The sequence below is a fragment of the Scyliorhinus canicula genome, chromosome 23 (genome assembly GCF_902713615.1).
Source record: "Scyliorhinus canicula chromosome 23, sScyCan1.1, whole genome shotgun sequence".
Classification (NCBI taxonomy): Eukaryota; Metazoa; Chordata; class Chondrichthyes; order Carcharhiniformes; family Scyliorhinidae; genus Scyliorhinus; species Scyliorhinus canicula.
This window is the reverse complement of record NC_052168.1, coordinates 1,447,553-1,465,742: the sequence shown is the minus strand read 5'-3', so window position 1 is coordinate 1,465,742 and position 18,190 is coordinate 1,447,553. Positions and strand designations below refer to the sequence as shown.

The window sequence follows — 18,190 nt, the reverse complement described above, 5'->3', positions numbered from 1 at the left end:
CATAGGTATCAACGATATCGGTACATTAAGGGATGAGGACCTGCAAGTTGAGTACAGGGAGTTGAGATAAATTAAAATGCAGGACTTCAAATCTAGCAATCTCAGGATTACTCCGTTGCACGCGCTAGCGAGAGCGGGAAGAGGAGGATAGACCAAATGGACATGTGGCTGGCAAGATGGTGTAGCCAGGAGGGATTCAGATTCTTTAGGTACTGGGACTGGTTCTGGGGTAGGTGGGATCTGTACAATCCGGATGGGTTGGAACCAGGCAGAGCTTGGACCAAAGTCCTCGTGGGGACTTCGGTTAGTTCTGTTGGGGAATATTTAAACAGGGGGATGGGATCCCAGGAGTAGGATCCGATATGTCGGATTCGGAATTGGAAAATGGAGGTGGAACATTAACTAGTGGTACAAAAGATGTAGTGATAGGCTTGGAATTGCAGGAGAAGCAAAGTTTAGAAAGTGTCCAGCGAGGGAAACTGATGGGGAAATTGAACTGTTACACTTCAATGCAAAGTGTATTACAAACAAGGTCGATGAATCCTGACAATATTTCGACAATAGTGCTGAAGACTTGTGCTCCAGAACCTGCCGCTCCCCTAGCCGAGCTGTTCCAGGGCAGCTACAACACTGGCATCTACCCGGCAATGTGGGAATTTGCTCACATGCATCTTGTACACAAGAAACAAGACAAATCCAGCCCAACCAATTATATTACTATCAGCCTATTCTCCATCATCAACAAAGTGATGGAAGGAGTCATCAACAATGCTATCAAGCGGCACTTACTCAGCAATAACCTGCTCACAGACACTCAGTTTGGGTTCGCCCAGGGTCACTCAGCTCCTGACCTCATTACAGCCTTGGTTCAAACATGGACAAAAGAGCTGAATGCCAGAGGTGAGGGGAGAGTGACTGCTCGACATCAAGGCAGCATCTGACCGAGTATGGCATCAAGGAGCCCGAGCTAAACTGGAGTCAATGGGAATCAGGGGGGGAAACTCTCCGCTGGTTGGAGTCATACCCGGCACGAAGGAAGATGGTTGTGGTGATTGGAGGTCAATCATCTCAGCTCCAGGACATCATTGCAGGAGTTTCTCAGGGTAGTGTCTTCAGCCCCAACCATCTTCAGCTGCTTCATCAATGACATTCCTTCCATTATAAGGTCAGAAGTGTGCAGATGACTGCACAATGTTCAGCACCATTCGCAACTCCTCAGATACTGAAGCAGTCCATGTCCAAATGCAGCGAGACCTGGACACTATCCAGGCTTGGGCTGGGGGTTACCGTTGACCAGAAACTGAACTGGACCCAGCCACATTAATACTGCGGCTACCAGGGCAGGTCAGAGGCTAGGAATCCTACGGCGAGTAACTCACATCCTCACACCCCCCTGGACACCACCCAGAACCAAACAGCCCGCTTGATTGCTCCCCCTTCCACAAACATTCAAACTCTTCACCACCGATGCACAGTGGCAGCCGTGTGTACCATCTACAAGATGCACTGCAGGAACTCGCCACGGTTCCTTAGACAAAACCGTCTAAACTCACAACCACTACCATCTAAAAGGACAAGAGCAGCAGATACCTGGGAACCCCACCACCTGGAGGTTCATTTCCAAGTCACCCACCACCACATGGACTGCAGCGGTTCAAGAAGGCAGCTAAACACCATCTACTGAAGGGCAACTGGGGATAGGCAATAAATGCTGGTCTAACCAGCGACGCCAACATCCTGTAAATTAAACTAAGGGCACAGGTAGAGACGTGGCAGCAGAATGTTATTGCTATAACAGAAACTTGGCTAAAGAAGGGACAAAATTGGCAGCTCAATATCCCTTGTTATAGAGTCTTCAGACATGATAAGAGTGGGAGATTTTTAAAAAATAGGAGGGGGAGTAGCACTAATGGTTAAAGAATCAATTCCAGTTGTGAGAAGCGATGATATACTAATTAGGTCGACTTTATGGGTTGAATTTAGGAATAAAAATGGGGCAGTCACACTACAGGGAGTGTATAGCAGACCCCCAAATAGTGAAAAGGAGAAAGAAGAACAAATATGTCGGCAAATTTCTCCCTGGAAGAACAGGAAGACAATAAAAAGGAGACTTTAATAATCCCAATATCAACTGGGGGGGGGGGGGATTTTGCAGGAATGAGAAAGGTCTTGGCTGAGGTTGACTGGACAGCCCTGCTAGAGGATAAATCAGTGGAAAACCAGTGGGAAGCAATAAATGTACAGAGTAGACATGTCCCCCTCCAAAAATAAGAGTGATACAGCCAAATCTAGCGATGGCAATTTTGGGTCATTGCCTGATTTTGGGAAGCTAATGGTTTTAGGTACATGCCAAGATTTTGGCAGTGTTCCCTTGCATACGATCCTGGTAAACAATTGAGCTGACCAGGAGCAGACCTGTGGGCCAAGATGTTTTAAGAACTCGGAGAATGTTCTCTTAACCAGCAATCTTGGCTAGCTTGATGGTTTGTAGCACATACTACTCTCGAAGAAAGCAGACATTGATGACAACATTTATCATAGCCTCTCCTATGCCTTCAGCTGACTGAGGAAGTGTGTTTGTGGACCAGGACCACTGTTTACTGGGCAGCAGTGATCCACATGCTCATATATGCTTTGAAGGCTCGGATGGCCAACAGCAGATACTTTAAGTGGCTGAAGAAGTATCACCATATGTGTCTTTTCAAGTTCCTCCAAATCTGGTGCAAGAATGGCGTCAAACAGTAGTATCCTCTCCCCAAGCCAACATGCCCAGCATTGAGGTGCCAATCACTCAAAACCAGCTTCTCTGGGCAGGACATGCCATTTGTATGCCTGACACCAAACTCCCAAACCAACCACTCTACTCGAAATTCGATCCCGACAAGACGCTCAGGAGGACAACAGAAATACTTTATGGGTATCCTCAAAGCATCCCTGAACAGGTCAAACGCACCGGCCCACTCATAGGTTGTGACTGACCTAAAATGGAGACGGCCCAATCGGAGAGGCACCAACACATCAGAGAATGCTATCACACTTTGGACTTCGACCATTTGAGAACCCATTGAATCCAAGTAAAAGCCAACCTTGAGCCCGAGGAACTACCCAGGAATAGGAGATTGTCAAATCATGCTGCCCTCCGGATCAGAAAGAATTTGTTCACTTGGCATATAAACCTCCATTAAATTGACCAAACTTGAAAACAAACACAAAATATCAGTGAATTGTAATTTTCTTATCTCATTTATTGATGATTCAAGCTGGTTTGGAGATCTGCTTCCAAGACATTGGCTGCTATCAGACATCTTGCCCTTGGGGCTAATTCTTCATCATGAGCCTCGACTGAGACTGTTGATTGGTTACGCAATTGTGGAACGCGTAACAGTATCTCAAACCTGTTTCAAACATGCACTTTCATAAACAATTAATGGCTATCAAGAGTTTGAATCCTTTTAAAAAATAAATTTAGAGTGCCCAATTCTCTCCCCCTCCCCCCCCAAATTAAGGGGCAATTTAGCGTGGCCAATCCACCTAGCCTGTACATCTTTGGGTTGTGGGAGTGAAACTCACACAGACACGGGGAGAATGTGCAAACTCCACATGGGCAGTGACCCAGGGTTGGGATCAAACCTGGGTTCCTCAGTGCCGTAAGGGAGCAGTGCTAACCACTGTGGCATGTGCTGCCCAGGAGTTTGAATCCTGTCCCATTTCCCCTTTTCTCACCTGGCCACAAACAATTCAGAGAAGGTTGATGGCCACTTCCTCTTCAGTCTACCCCCTGAAGGGACATTTCTCTGACCATGTTCAGCTTCAGATTATATTTCATGTAAACAAAATTCTTCAACACATTTAAACATTACACTACAGCATCTGTTTAATGTATTCCATACAAACTGAAATTTCCAGCTTAAGCTTCGAGCCAGGAATAGTGCAGGCAGACGTTTACCATGTAGGGCCAGCCACACTGCCTGATGGAATACATGGGACTAAAACTGCTCAAAAGTTTGAAGGTACATTGACTTTATACATCATTCACCGGCTGAAAGATTCAGGTTTTAGGCACTGCTATTCTGGCAGTCCTCTGGCAATTTAAACATCTTCAGGACGGGTTCAGGAGCACCTGTTTACCATGGCAGCCTCTGCCAACATTTGCTGCAGATTCAGGTAGTGGCCGGAGATGGCGCACGATTTGCTGGCCTCTATTTACTATGGGCTCTCTTCTCAGCCAGCTGAGCTTTCCTTTTCTCCCAACTCTTACGAAGCTCCTCTGAACAGTCAGTCCTGGAAGACAGCGACATGCACCCAGTTGTCTGTTTCAATGTCTGCCATCTTCAGATCTCACTTGCAGGTGGCCCACGGGTATATGCTCATTCTCTATCCGATGGACATGGCTGAGCCATCACAGACATCAATGGCTTAATAATGAATGTCTGCAGATGGTGTTATTCTGAGTTGGTGACCGTGCCCCATGGCAATAGGTACGCCTCAAACAGCAAAGATGGCCTCTGGGATTTGCAAAATCATGGACATCCTGACCAAGAGTAATTTCATACTATTAGTTTAGCAGGATTTTGGAATTTACAAGAGCAGCAGTGTGATTTCCTTGCACATTAACGTATTTTGAACAGCTATGCTATACTTTCCCTGCTGTAATCCACATTTAACAGACAGCCCAATACCTGAACAATGGTGTTAGCTCCAGCGAATCAGCCAAGGTTGATATTGTGCCCAGAAACCGATATGTGACATGACTTCAGAAACCTAGATACAGGGCAGCACGGTGGCACAGTGGATTAGCCCTGCTGGCTCACGGCACCGAGGTGCCAGGTTCAGGTCACTGTCCATGTGGAGTTTGCACATTCTCCCCGTGTTTGCGTGGGTTTCACCCCCACAACCCACAGATGTGCAGAGTAGGAGGATTGGCCACGCTAAATTGCCCCTTAATTGGAAAATGAATTGGGTACCGAGTGACCCGGGGCTGGGATGGAACCCGGGTCCTCGGTGCCATGAGGCAGCAGTGCTAACCACTGCGCCACCGTGCCACCCGGTGTCTCTAGGACGATACGAAAAACTTTAGTATATCCATCCATGTGAAGTAGGCTGCATGAGACATTCTGTTTCATCCCAAATTCATGAGCACCACAGTGCAAATACAAATATATACCCGTAGCATTGCTCACATGCTGAAGGTTATTTCTAGGACTGCTAGGGTGAATGTAACCTTGCTGGGGTGAGGAGTTGTCATACCATTTAAGCATGTTCAGTTAAATACCATTTAACAGAACTCATTTGTGATTAAGTCCTTTTCAGAGCAAAGGTAATTGAAATAAACCACTGCATGCACAATTCAGTCCATATATATGAAAAAGTAATAGAGCCATCTGTCAAAGAATAGAAACCAGTTTTAGCAAAGTATTTCATACACAACCTTGTAACAACTTTCTAATTAAGAAAGATTCCGTTAAATCCACATAACAGCTGTTTTAATCATTAGCATTACAATACAAGACATTGAACTGAACATCATTTGAAAAATTAAAGCAATATTTCAATCAGAAAAGTGCTCCCGCTACCTTGCCAGTATCACTATTTTAAGCGTGGCCCCTTTGACCAGCCTGCATTCAGATATTTCTGTCCATCTGTGTCCATCACTCAGGCTCATGTAGTAAGGAATTGCATCAGCAGGATTAAGCTAGTGGTAGATTAGGCTAGCGCTAGAATTCTGAGACTATGTTGTAGAAATACAATAATATTTTAAATAAAGTTCAAAGTAAAGGCAGAGTAAAAAGTAAGTCACATATCAATTTCTAAAAGTTAGATGACACTGGAACAAGCTCTCTCTGCTCTCCTCCCTGTCACATCCAATACAATATATGCCCAAAAAATAACACCCAATTTTATTTGTTCAGAACACACACAATCCTGCCTCTCTAGAATAATATCAGCAATTTATGTAACCTTGTTGTAAATATTTGTGCCCGACACTGACTATTTGGGGGTATGTTTAATAAACAGGTTTTGGGGTGCAAAGTTTCAGATTGTGATCGTGAAGAAGGTGAAGCAACTAAGCAGAGACTGTATAATGTTTCTGCATTTTGATAAATACTGGTGAAATACAAGGATGAAGAATGATTGAAACAGGCATATATTAATTAGGATGGGAGGTTGTTCGCTCAGTTGGCTGAACAATGCGGTTTAATACCCGTACTGGCTGAATTAACCCCGTCTTCTCAGCCTTGCCCCTCGCCTGAGGTGTGACGACCACCAGGCAGCTCTCCCCCTCAAGAGGGGAAAGCAGCCAATGGTCACCTGGGACTGTGGTGCCTTTCATTTCCATATTCCAATATTACTGCTTCAAAACCACTGTTGTATTCGCACATTTGGCCTAAATATCTAATTTCCAAATTCCGCAAATATTCTACGGTTTTATACAAATCTCTGATTCGGCTTCATTGTCAACAACTTTGGAAAAATCATTAATATTATGGACCAATCAACAGATGGAGATTTGCAGGATGGAAATGATCATACAACCAAATTCCTAATTTGGGAATCAGCCAAATTTATCAGGAGGAACTTCCTACCTCAAAAGGAAGGCAAAAGAAATAATTTAATCTGCCAAATTACATTTGAACACTTAAATTACACACCTGGAGGGAGGTCCTGAAAGGTTCATTATTTATTTCCCCCACTTTCTGAAGCTGCTCATTCAAGTACGGTCCTCAGACACTGCCAGCTTCACCAAGAGATAAAGCTCTTGCATTTATAAAGCACTTCATTATGTCCTGGAGACACCTTAAAGTGCTTCACCTCCAACTAAATACCTCTACATTGCAGTTGCTGTTGCAGAAGCGATCAATCTGACTTAAATGTTCAATAGGAGCAAGATAAGCAATTGTGAAGGAGCATCAGAGCAGAGACTGACCCTCTCCTCTAGCCAGGGCCCACAGATAGGCTTCCAGCAGCAGACAATGGACAATAATGAGGAGCATTAACCGTCACAGATTTTCCTTCAGAGGCTCCGAGACCAATGGGAGAACCTCTTTCTACTTTACCTAGTTCTGTACAAGCGAATGACCAAACCTTTGACCTTCATACGCTTAAAGCTAAGTTGAACGTAAAGTTGTGCTCACCAGCTATGCCATTAAAGAGCTCCTAAACATTAGTACAGAAGTACTCAAGTTAACCCAAACTTGCCGATTTCCTCTGCCTATTTTACCATTCTTTAGATCCTTGGGATTTGTCCCTGGTTGACAAGTAATACAAAGTAATGTTTACTCCAAATTGCATATCAATATTGCTAATAATATTAAGCTATTTTTAAATATGATAAGTTTAGAAATACCGCTTTCTGGGACTAACGATAATGCTGGCTGCACAATGGTGTGCATCAATGCAGCAAAAAATGTCTACAAATTGAGAGTTTGAAATGTCATACTCCAGCTTCCCCTCTATGGAAATAGTGGCAGTACTGCTTCAAGATGCATCGAACTCTGCAGTGCAGTACAGAAATAACCTCAGAGAATTCAACACATTTTAATCAGAAAGCTCTTGCACCTTAGAGTGCTTTTTTTTTTTTAGCCGGCCTACGAACCTATACTGGTTCTACATTGTTGTAACTTGAGCACAGAAGACAGTTCTACAAATTCCAAAGACAATATGTAAGAAAATACCAGTATCAGCCCCAGAATAACAGTTTGCGAAAAGCGTGGATTTCTAAGCCAGCACTCACCTGTAACATAGGGTAAGGATATTCCATACAGTAGACACTGAACATGCTTACAAGTTGCTGGAGGGCACTCGAATTAAGAGAACCACGGCACTGAAGCTGGGATGAGTGTGTGAATTGGTCTATCCGTCAATCGTGAACAGCTGTTTAAGGATTTGCGATGCACACAGTGCAGGCCTTCAGCAACGTGAGGAGGGGAGGCTCTGTGCCCGGGAACATGTTTTCAGCTGTTGCAATCAAACTTCTGTGAATTAACCCTCATGTCCTGGCCCTGAAGACTCGGTCTGTTTGTAGAGAAGGCAACTGCTTTCCCCACCCAAAAGCTTTTTTTAAAGTAATGCGCCTGCACTGTAATAGATACAAACAGGTGCACACTTGCCACTTTAGCTCAAACAGGCTTCACTTTTTACCCAGTAGAAAGCTGCAGGAACGCCTTTCAACAGAACATTCCAATCACTTTAAACATTGAGTTGTGTCGTTACTGAAGCAACATTTAAAAAGCAACACAGCTAATCTTGTTGAATTTCTTTGTGTAGCAGGAGAGACACTATTCACTAATATAAAACTTACAAAGTCTGACAAGGTTGCAGTGAACAAGTTAACCCTTCAGTATGTACAACAAGCCCATCGTTTAGTGTAGGAGATTAGCGATGTCTATTGTTCTAATATTTATGATTAATTAATTGGATTCTGCTATAAGAATTTGAAAAAACATTCCATTATCAACCCAACTATTGAATTTAAATTGTTATGGGTTAACATGGTTCTCTCCTACTTTGTTATTTTAATCAAACATTTTACACGCTTAAAAAGAAAACTAAATACAAAATCTGCCAGCTATTAGTGTTACATAACTCTGACATTGTTGCAGCAACGAACATATTTAACAATACAAATGCCTTTCATGTATGACACTGTTCCATGTGCTGTGTAAAATGGCTACTGCCCAAATCCCTTATTTACATATGACAGAGGTCATGTGAGTACGGTGAGCCACAGTGTCCAAAGGTATTTATCCAAATATCCCCTTTTTCAAAAAAAGCCAAAACAAATTTTATGCACTATAATTTGAAACTTACTTCAGACATAATCCACACAGAAACTTATCATAATCAACAAAAATCTGTTTGTTCTTTCTAGTCTGTCCCAATGCACACAATCGTTAAAGTGGAAGGGTCCTCTTATGCTCCTCGGGATGTTCAGCCCATTGCCGGGGCGGGTGTGGTTGCCGGGTGCCGCTGTGGTTGCTGGGGTGGGTGTGGTTACCGGGGCGGGTGTGGTTACCGGGGCGGGTGTGGCTGCCGGGGCGGGTGTGGCTGCCGGGGTGGGTGTGGTTACCGGGGCGGGTGTGGTTACCGGGGCGGGTGTGGCTGCCGGGGCGGGTGTGGCTGCCGGGGTGGGTGTGGCTGCTGTGGTGTTGTTGCTGATCCGCTACATTTGTTGAGGGGACGGTTGACCTCTGAGTCGGAGGGTCGTTCAGTCCCACGCTCACTTGGCAAAATCAGAACTTCCTCACCAGCTTCTCTGGTTGCACACAATTGCCTGTGACCATACATGTGGTCATTCATGTGGCTGGTTTAGCTCACTTGGCTAAATCGCTGGCTTTTAAAGCAGACCAAGCAGGCCAGCAGCACGGTTCAATTCCCGTACCAGCTTCCCCGGACAGGCGCCGGAATGTGGCGACTAGGGGCTTTTCACAGTAACTTCATTGAAGCCTACTCGTGACAATAAGCGATTTTCATTTTTCATTTTCATTTCACTTTGTCTGTATACAATAAAGGTGTCAATTGCTTCACATAGGTTCCAAGTTGACATGTGGACTGACCTTTGTTGAATGTTTGCACTCTGACCAACTTATCATCTCTCAGTTCTGGCAACAACATGGCAGCTTTACCAAAGTGAGGAATTTGGCTGTCATTAGATTTTGTCACTCACTCCTTTTACTACTCCTGGCTGTTGGGAGAGTTGTCTGGGTGTGGCGTGACATTAGTTGCTGGACTGAACAGCTTTCCATGCCTTCAGTCGGTGTGTTTCTCTAGATTGCCTTGAACACTGTTTTTGTGAGTGAAACGTGTGTCTAGTGTGTTGTGCAGGAATTGGCGCTGAGCCCCTAGCTGTTTGTAGTGTACATTGATGATCTAGAAATTAATGTGGGGGCTATGATCAATAAGTTTGCAGATGAGACACAAAGTGGTTTGAGGAGGAAAGCCTTAGATAACGGGACGTTTTCGAGGGCTAGTTAGATGGGCAGAACAGTGGCAAAAAGAAATTTAGCCCTGAAAGTGTGAGGTGCCACATTTTGGGAGTGATTGCGCAATGAACGGTAGGATGCTAGGAAATACAGAGGACCAGGGGGCCTTGGGCTGCATGTCCAAAGATCCCTAAAGGCAGGACAGGTAGATAAGGCATATAGGATAATTGCCTTTATTAACCGAGGTACAGAGTATAAAAGCAGGGAGGTTATGTTGGAGCTGTGTAAAACGCTGGTTCGGCTCCATCTGGAGTAATGTGTGCAGTTCGAGTCACCACACTATAGGAAGGATGAGATTGCACTGTAGAGGGTGTAGAGGAGTTTCACCAGGATGTTCCCTGGGCTGGAGCATTTCAGCTATGAAAAGAGGCTGTTTAGGCTGGAGTTGTTTTCCTTAGAGCAGAGAAGGCTGAGAGGGAGACCAGAGTGCCAAGTACAAAATGATGAGGGACTTAGATAGGGTAAATAGAAAGCCATTTTACCCCTTAGTAGAGGGGTCAATAACAAGGTGGCATAGATTTAAGGTAAGGGGCAGGAGATTTAGAGGTAAAACTTTTTCACCCAGAGTGTGGTGGGAGTTTGGAACTCACTGCCTGAAAGGGTGGTACAAGCGGGAACCCTCACAATATTTTAGGAGGATTTAGATGAGCATTTGAAATGCCACAGCTTACAAGGCTATGGACCAAGTGCTGGAAATAGGATTACAATAGATAGGTGCTTGATGGCCATGTTGAGCTGAAGGGCCTCTTTCTGTGCTGTAAAGTTCTGTGACTCTGTGATCTGTGCTGGTCTAATTGATTGTTTGATGATCCCTTCAGTAATTTTCACTGCTGCCTCAGTCTTTCCTTTTGGCTGTGAAGAGTGTGAAGGTGTGTAGGGCTGAATTTCCCAATCTTTCATGTGTGCCTGAATTCTTCACTCATGAACTGAAGGCCATTATCACTCATCACAATGCCATGATGACTGAAGTGTGCTCTCACTGGAAAATGGACGTGGCTTAATGCCCACTATCTGGAACTAAAAATGATCTTTCCTTCCATTATACTGCACTCTCAACTTAGTCTCGTGGGGTGAAAATGATTCCATCACGGAGTCTCAATTTTACCTTCAACAGCTTCATTTTCAGGTCACCACCTTGAGAGAATTTTCACAACTTTATGCTCTCCCTCTGAAAACATCATTTCAACAGTTACAAACCACCTTGTGACTTGACAGTGCCAACCACTTCCAGGCTGTAGAGTGATTCATCAGAATCGTCATCCAACATCTCTCTAGGAGCCATCTTCAGTTTGCTTTTCTTCTTTCCCCTTTGGTGCAAAGTGGTTCAGTTTGTTGTGGTGCTTTTTCCATGCTGAACATGCTTTATTTTCTTTCTTGTGGTGCCATCCACAGTATTTATATCTTCTAATCTGGCCTTGATCATTTTGCTGGCCCTTCTGCAAATTGTCCACGGACTTGTGCTAAGTAATGCCCCTCAATGCAGTGCAAAGTCTCTCCAGTCCCCCCATTAATATTCTTCAGGTGAAGATTAGCGACATTAGAGCTTCTGAAAATGGCAATGGTTTTCTTGAGTAAGTTTTTCTTCTCTCGGCAGACATCCCAGGATCTCTTGTTCCTAAGATAATCGTTTCTCTGAAGAGATCATCCTTTCATTGCCAAAACGAAGATTCAGCTAGGTATCTCACTGCAGCTACATACTGATCAATGTTCCCCCTCTCTTTCTGAGCTCTGGTGTTAGACACATGGCATTCCTAAATAATATTAGGTGGTTGAAAGTGGGTTTTCAAGGTCTCCAAAATTTCAAAGCCTGGCTTTCCTTGCTCCTCGCTAAGTCTAAGATACAATACTCCTCATTCTTATATATGCCAATGAATCCATTTAGGTACAGACATTTTACCTTTCAAACAATTTCTCAAATTTTTCATAATGACTTTCAATTAATGCAAGTGATGTCCTCTATTTATATTGGAGTGCTTCCCTGCGAATAGCTTATCTGTTAAGTGGTCTACATATTTGTTTGACAAAGCGAGAGAAGATAAATTCAAACTACTTTTAAAATGTTTCTTCAAGCTCATATCTGGAGGAGAAACATCATAGAAAGAATTCTTGCAAACATATCGACAGTGCAGGAGGAGGCCACTCGACCCATCGAATCTGCACCCGCCCTCTGAAAAAGCAGCCTACCTAGGCCCACTCCCCTGCCACTCCACCTAACTGTTGGACACAGAGCATGGCCAGTCCACCTAACCTGCAGGTTTTTGGACTGTGGGAGGAAACCGGAGGAAACCCACGCAGACACGGGGAGAACGTATAGACTTCACACAGACACCCAAGGCCGGAATTGAACCCAGGGCTCTGCCGCTGTGAGGCAGCAGTGCTAACCACTGTGCCACCTGCCCAGTTCACAACTGCTAGGACCATAGGAAGCTGGAGTGAACAAATCGTCAATTTCAACTAAAACTGGATTGGGGGGTGGAGGGGCAGTAATTAAAATTAAGTTGGGGATTTCACTATTCCTTCTTCACCAATTTGGCTGCATGCAATTTTAAATCTCAGGCGATAAGACCACCTGTCCCAACCCAGTTCTTTTTAAATAGGCAGATCGGACTCCAATAATGTAATCAGGGTACAATCTGCTACTTTTGCCTGCCAGGACAAATCTGCAGGAACAGAAGGCAGAGCCAGAAGGGGAGTTATTTTAATATTTTCTTTCCACACAGTATCTTGTGGGCCAGGAGAAGAAAGGTCGCTCAACCTGACCCTACAAGGAAACATTTCCCTTCCCACCCCCCCATCCCAGAGTGCCTCTCCCAACCGCTTCTCATGTGTCCCGAGCAGAAACGTCTCCTTTCAGCTAGTTTGATCGTTGTTGATTTAGAATAAAAGGTAACCGTGTTCACCTCCCAGACTGAAAATCTCTATTTTATTTCTATAAACCTCAATTTTCTTTTTTGGTTTAATGTTTAGATTACCCAATTATTTTTTCCAATTAAGGGGCAATTTAGTGTGGCCAATCCTCCGACGCTGCACATTTTTGGGTTGTGGGGGCGAAACCCACGCAGACACGGGGAGAATGTGCAAACTCCACACAGACAGCGACCCAGAGCCAGGATCGAACCTGGGACCTCAGCGCCGTGAGGCAGCTGTGCTAACCACTAGGCCACCGTGCTGCCCAATATAAACCTCTATTCTAACCTGTTACTTCTTGCAAACCAAATCATTTTCCATTATTGTCACAAGTATCTCTTGTCAAACCTGCGTTCTTGATCCACGTGTTGGCTTATGAGAAATCTGCTGTTATGGGAAATCTGCTGTTATGGGAAGACCCAGGTACGACGTCAAACAAGTAAATCTTAAACAAATGAGGCCTTGGACTTAACTAATATCTAGGTAACATTGTCCACATTGGACAATTGCTGTGGCCTATCAAGCAATAAAGCAGTGACTAATTTCCGTCTATACTTAACCAAACCAGCATGTGACTGGTGTCTTGGTATTGATAATCCACTCCACAGTTTTTCTGTGATCCTTATGATCATCAAAGCTAATCTCTCACAGCATCTCATTAGCATTCAGCCACATCCCAATCCCATGACTAATGTATGAAATATATTGGTGGAATAACAGAAAAACGCAATCCTAAAACATCTGACTTTTTTCTCACCAATTATCCATGTTAAGGGGGCAGGAACACAGCCAACCATAAGTGCTGTCTGCAGTTGCCTACTGGGAAGTGCTGCAGAGTGTTAGGTACCACCCGTATCTTTCGAGCTTCCTTTCTCCTTGCAGAGAGACACCGTAGCCTCCGATCTGCATTGCTCAGATTACAATTGAGCAAGCAGACATTAAACTTGCTTTGGGTGGCTCTGTGTATTTGGGGTGCTCAGCAGATTTCAAATTCATTTTTTTTAAATCTTGAAACTACAAAAGGTTTGTTTCAATTCACTGTCAAATTGAGAATTGTTATCTTTGCCATAATTAGTGCTATTCTGCAAAAATAGAAAAATCAACCAGGCAATTCAGGAGAAACACTCTCTAGAGTTACAGTTTTAAAAAAGTCATTACATAGCACATTATTTACGAACAAAATCAAAGACAGAATGGCTTCATCTTTCCTCGCAGCATGGCATATGTTAGCCAGCCCGGCAGGTTGGCTCCATGCCAGGGATTTTCTACTTCCCCCCAATAACAGATGAGCCACTATCAGCGCTCTACACAACAGCTGCCTGTATGCCAGCATCATCCCCTGTCCGTTGCTAACTGTAATCTAGTGCCTCTGATTTAATACTGTAATTACTTCTAATGTTGTATGGAAGAGATAAATGTTCAAGATCTGTTCACCCAGAACAGGATGATGACAAAAAACAGCAATCCTATTAACTGCTGGACCACGAATACAGTTACTTCCTGGCTGAAGCTTGCAATAAAAAATGGACAAACCAAAAATGCAACAATTTTGGTAAAAGACCAGCAAGAAAATTTGGTATTGGAGCCTATTTTATCTTCAGCCAACCTTGAAGAATAGGAAAAATTGTAATTTTAGCGGTGAAAGTGAATGTTTGACTTTTTGTCGATTGGGATGCCATCATTCGCTTCCACCAAACCTTCACCCAGGATAGTCCAAGATGGAGTTCATCTTCCTTCCTCCATCATCCTAGCAGCCAATGATTGGCTGAGCATAGGCTTCCAGTAAAACTCTACCACATCAAGGTGACGTGTCACAGTTTCAAAGCACTCATTAAAGGCTAATACTCGCAGCCCTGAGGATTGACCCTATTAACCATCAGATTAGAAAATGAATGTTCACCGTCTGCATAGTATTGCTTAAACTCCACAGCCATTTCAAATCATTAATGAGCAGGGCAGCACGGTGGCGCAGTGGGTTAGCCCTGCTGCCTCACAGCGCCAAGGTCCCAGGTTCAATCCCAGCTCTGGGTCACTGTCCGTGTGGAGTTTGCACATTTACATAGAATTTACAGTGCAGAAGGAGGCCATTCGGCCCATCGAGTCTGCACCGGCTCTTGGAAAGAGCACCCTACCCAAGGTCAACACCTCCACCCTATCCCCATAACCCAGTAACCACACTCAACACTAAGGGCAATTTTGGACACAGGGCAATTTATCATGGCCAATCCACCTAACCTGCACATCTTTGGACTGTGGGAGGAAACCGGAGCACCCGGAGGAAACCCACGCACACACGGGGAGGATGTGCAGACTCCGCACAGACAGTGACCCAAGCCGGAATCGAACCTGGGACCCTGGAGCTGTGGAGCAATTGCGCTATCCACAATGCTACTGTGCTGCCCTAATTCTCCCCGTGTTTGCGTGGGTTTCTCCCCCACAACCCAAAGATGTGCAAACTAGGTGGATTGTCCATGCTAAAATGACCCTTAATTGGAAAAAATGAATTGGGTACTCTAAATTTATAAAAAAGAAACAAAAAAAATCATGAATGAGCAGTTTACGGCACAGATTTCAATATGGAATCACTGAGAGAGGGGGTTACAGTCTTTAAAACAAATGAAGGGCAGACTGAACCCTCGCTGTTCCTGATGTATCAATGTTTCAGGATGACATCATACTGTAATACCGTTTGCATAGGGGCCCACAAACAAAGAGCAATGACTGAATAATGCTGCTGAATTACCGCGCTGCAACTCTTATTTCCACACTGACCTTTTTTTCAGGGTAGGTAGGTGTGTATAGGTGATTCACGAAGATCCTCTGCATACAGGCCAATAACTCATTTATGTTGTCATGACAATTAAATAGTGGTAAAGAGTCTTGTTTTTAAATCATTATTTTTATCCGCTTCCTCTAATTTTCTACCCTTGTCCCTTTCCTCCTGAGAAGAATGACTTTTGGTGGGATACAGTTCGCCAGGTGAAGGTTACCTTCCTCGATCTCCCTCAAATGATCATATTTTGTGTAAGTTCCAGCGTGCTTTTCAATCATGCGGATACCTCATCTGATTCTCCTCTCAACTACGTTCTCTCATTTAATTACAGCAGAATTCTTTGGTTACTCGGTAAGATCTTGAATTCAAGATGACTTTTTTAAAATATAAATTTAGAGTACCCAATTAATTTTTACCAATTAAGGGGCAATTTAGCGTGGCCAATCCACCTAGCCTGCACATCTTTGGGTTGTGGGGGCGAAATCCAAGCAAACACAGGGAGAATGTGCAAACTCCACACGGACAGTGACCCAGGGCCAAGATCGAACCTGGGACCTCAGCGCCGTGAAGCAGCAGTGCTAACCACTGCGCCACCGTGCTGCCCCGAATTCAAGATGACTTTTGACCAAATTCAATTTTAGCCCCCAACCTTATCCATCTACCCACATTCCTGGGCTAGAACAATAATCAGACCTGGCATAGTCTGATAACATGTATGATGTGAAGTCGAAATTATAATACTCAGGGGGAAAAAAAATCAGATATTATAAGTTCAGATCATATCACGGCAAATTGTGAAACTAATTGATTATATCTGTGTATTTGAGAAAATGACGATGAAAGCTGCCAAGGTTAGGAAGCTGTCATTTCTACCTGCTCTAATCTGCACACACTCCAAAAATGTCAGCACATTCAGCCAGGGGTCTCATCGATATTACACTGATGCTGTGCTTTGAAATGGCTTGGCAAACCATTCAATTGGAAACAACTGCTAATAGGTAACTCACTATCCTTACAACTGGTGATAGGAAGTGAATAAATGCAGCCTTAGACGTGCTACCCACATCTTTTAATCTGCAAGAAAGCAGTGCAGCACTCCCTCAGTACTGTACTGACAATCTCCATTATTGAGCTCAAGTCCTAAAGTGGTGCTTGAACCTTGAACTGGAATCTTGTGACTAAAAGGCAACATGGCTATCACAGAGTAAGGATAGGATTAGACTATTTATATTTCTCGTTGATATTCACTCACCTACTATCCTTCACTGTCTGCATTTCAACAATACATCAATCCAATCGTGCTGTGCCTTGCGTTATGACAGACAGTAATAAATGTCTTCCTGAAATTCAGGTAGAGAACATCCACTAGATCTGCAACCTTCAGTAAATTTCTCCCAGTGCAGTCAACTAACACAACCAAACCAGATTATCTGATCATTTGTCTCAGTGTGCAAATTGCTGCCGTCTCATGTTACAACAGTGATTGCAATTCAAAAATATATCATTGGTACTAAAGTATCATGAAATGCACGATATAAATACAAGTTTTACTTTATTTCTTTCCTTTCATTAGCTATTCACGAAACTTAGCTTATAAATAGCAAAACCTCCAGCTTCCCAATGACATGGTTCACTGGGGAAGCAAGCAGATCTCTGAAAAAGCCACGAGGAGTTGCACAATAAAGTTGGATATAACAGTCCCCCATCGACAAGACATACTCTGTGATTAAGTATCTCTGCTACTCAGTAAGCTCTCTCTGCCCTTATATTCTCCCTCACCAGGGTTTGGCTGCCATTGTGCATTTCCCAGATGATAGATCATAGGTACAAAAATCAGAGGAGATTGTTTCTCCAGCTTGACACCATTGCGTAAGAAAGTTACTGAAATATATATAGGTACTTTTTGCAATCAATGTGGTGACTCGAATCTGACTCCAGGCTCCAGTTATATCTCAGCAAATTAAATTCCCTAATTTGGGCTGAAGTAGCTGCTGTTTATTGCTCATGTAATCCTTAGGAAAAAAGTACTTGATTCATTTGGCAACGAAGTAATTCAGATTGTGCAGATGTGCTGGCATCAGTGCAGAGCAGGGGCGATCGATGGACCTATCCTGCAAACTTCAGCCAACAGAATTCCAGTCAAAGATGCTCTGAGGTAGGTCTCCATACTTGTCAAACCTTTCCTTCACAAGTACTGCAGTGCTGTTAATTACACTTGAGAGAAGTAACCTTCTCTTAAAAATACTTTCTTACAGTACCATATGCAAAAGACGCACAAGTCGGGGTGGCACAGTGATTAGCACTGCTGCCTCATGGCACCGAGGTCCGGGGTTCGAACCCTGCCCTGGCCCACTGTCCGTGTGGAGTTTGCACATTCTCCCTGTGTGTGTGGGCTGCACCACCACAACCCAACGGTGTGCGGGGTAGGTGGATTGGCCGCACTAAATTTCCCCCTAACTGGAAAAAACAATTCAAACAAAAGCTATTTTTTACTGGCTAGAAGAATGACTTTTATTTTGAAGTTGTACCT

General features: G+C 43.9%; 1 protein-coding gene across 3 annotated transcripts in view; it reads right to left on the bottom strand.

Annotated features, from left to right (window-relative positions):
- The window catches only part of LOC119956312 (RNA binding protein fox-1 homolog 1-like), a 229,362-nt gene that overhangs the window by 135,149 nt on the left and 76,023 nt on the right, over window positions 1–18,190 (bottom strand). Inside the window, exon 1 of one of the 3 annotated variants that reach the window (XM_038783413.1) lies at window positions 7,733–8,368. The exons of the other annotated variants lie outside the window; for them this stretch is intronic. Coding sequence (XP_038639341.1) covers window positions 7,733–7,777 — 45 coding nt within the window. The 5' untranslated portion in view covers window positions 7,778–8,368. Of the gene's footprint in view, window positions 1–7,732; window positions 8,369–18,190 lie in introns of those variants that run through there. 3 annotated transcript variants of the gene reach the window in all.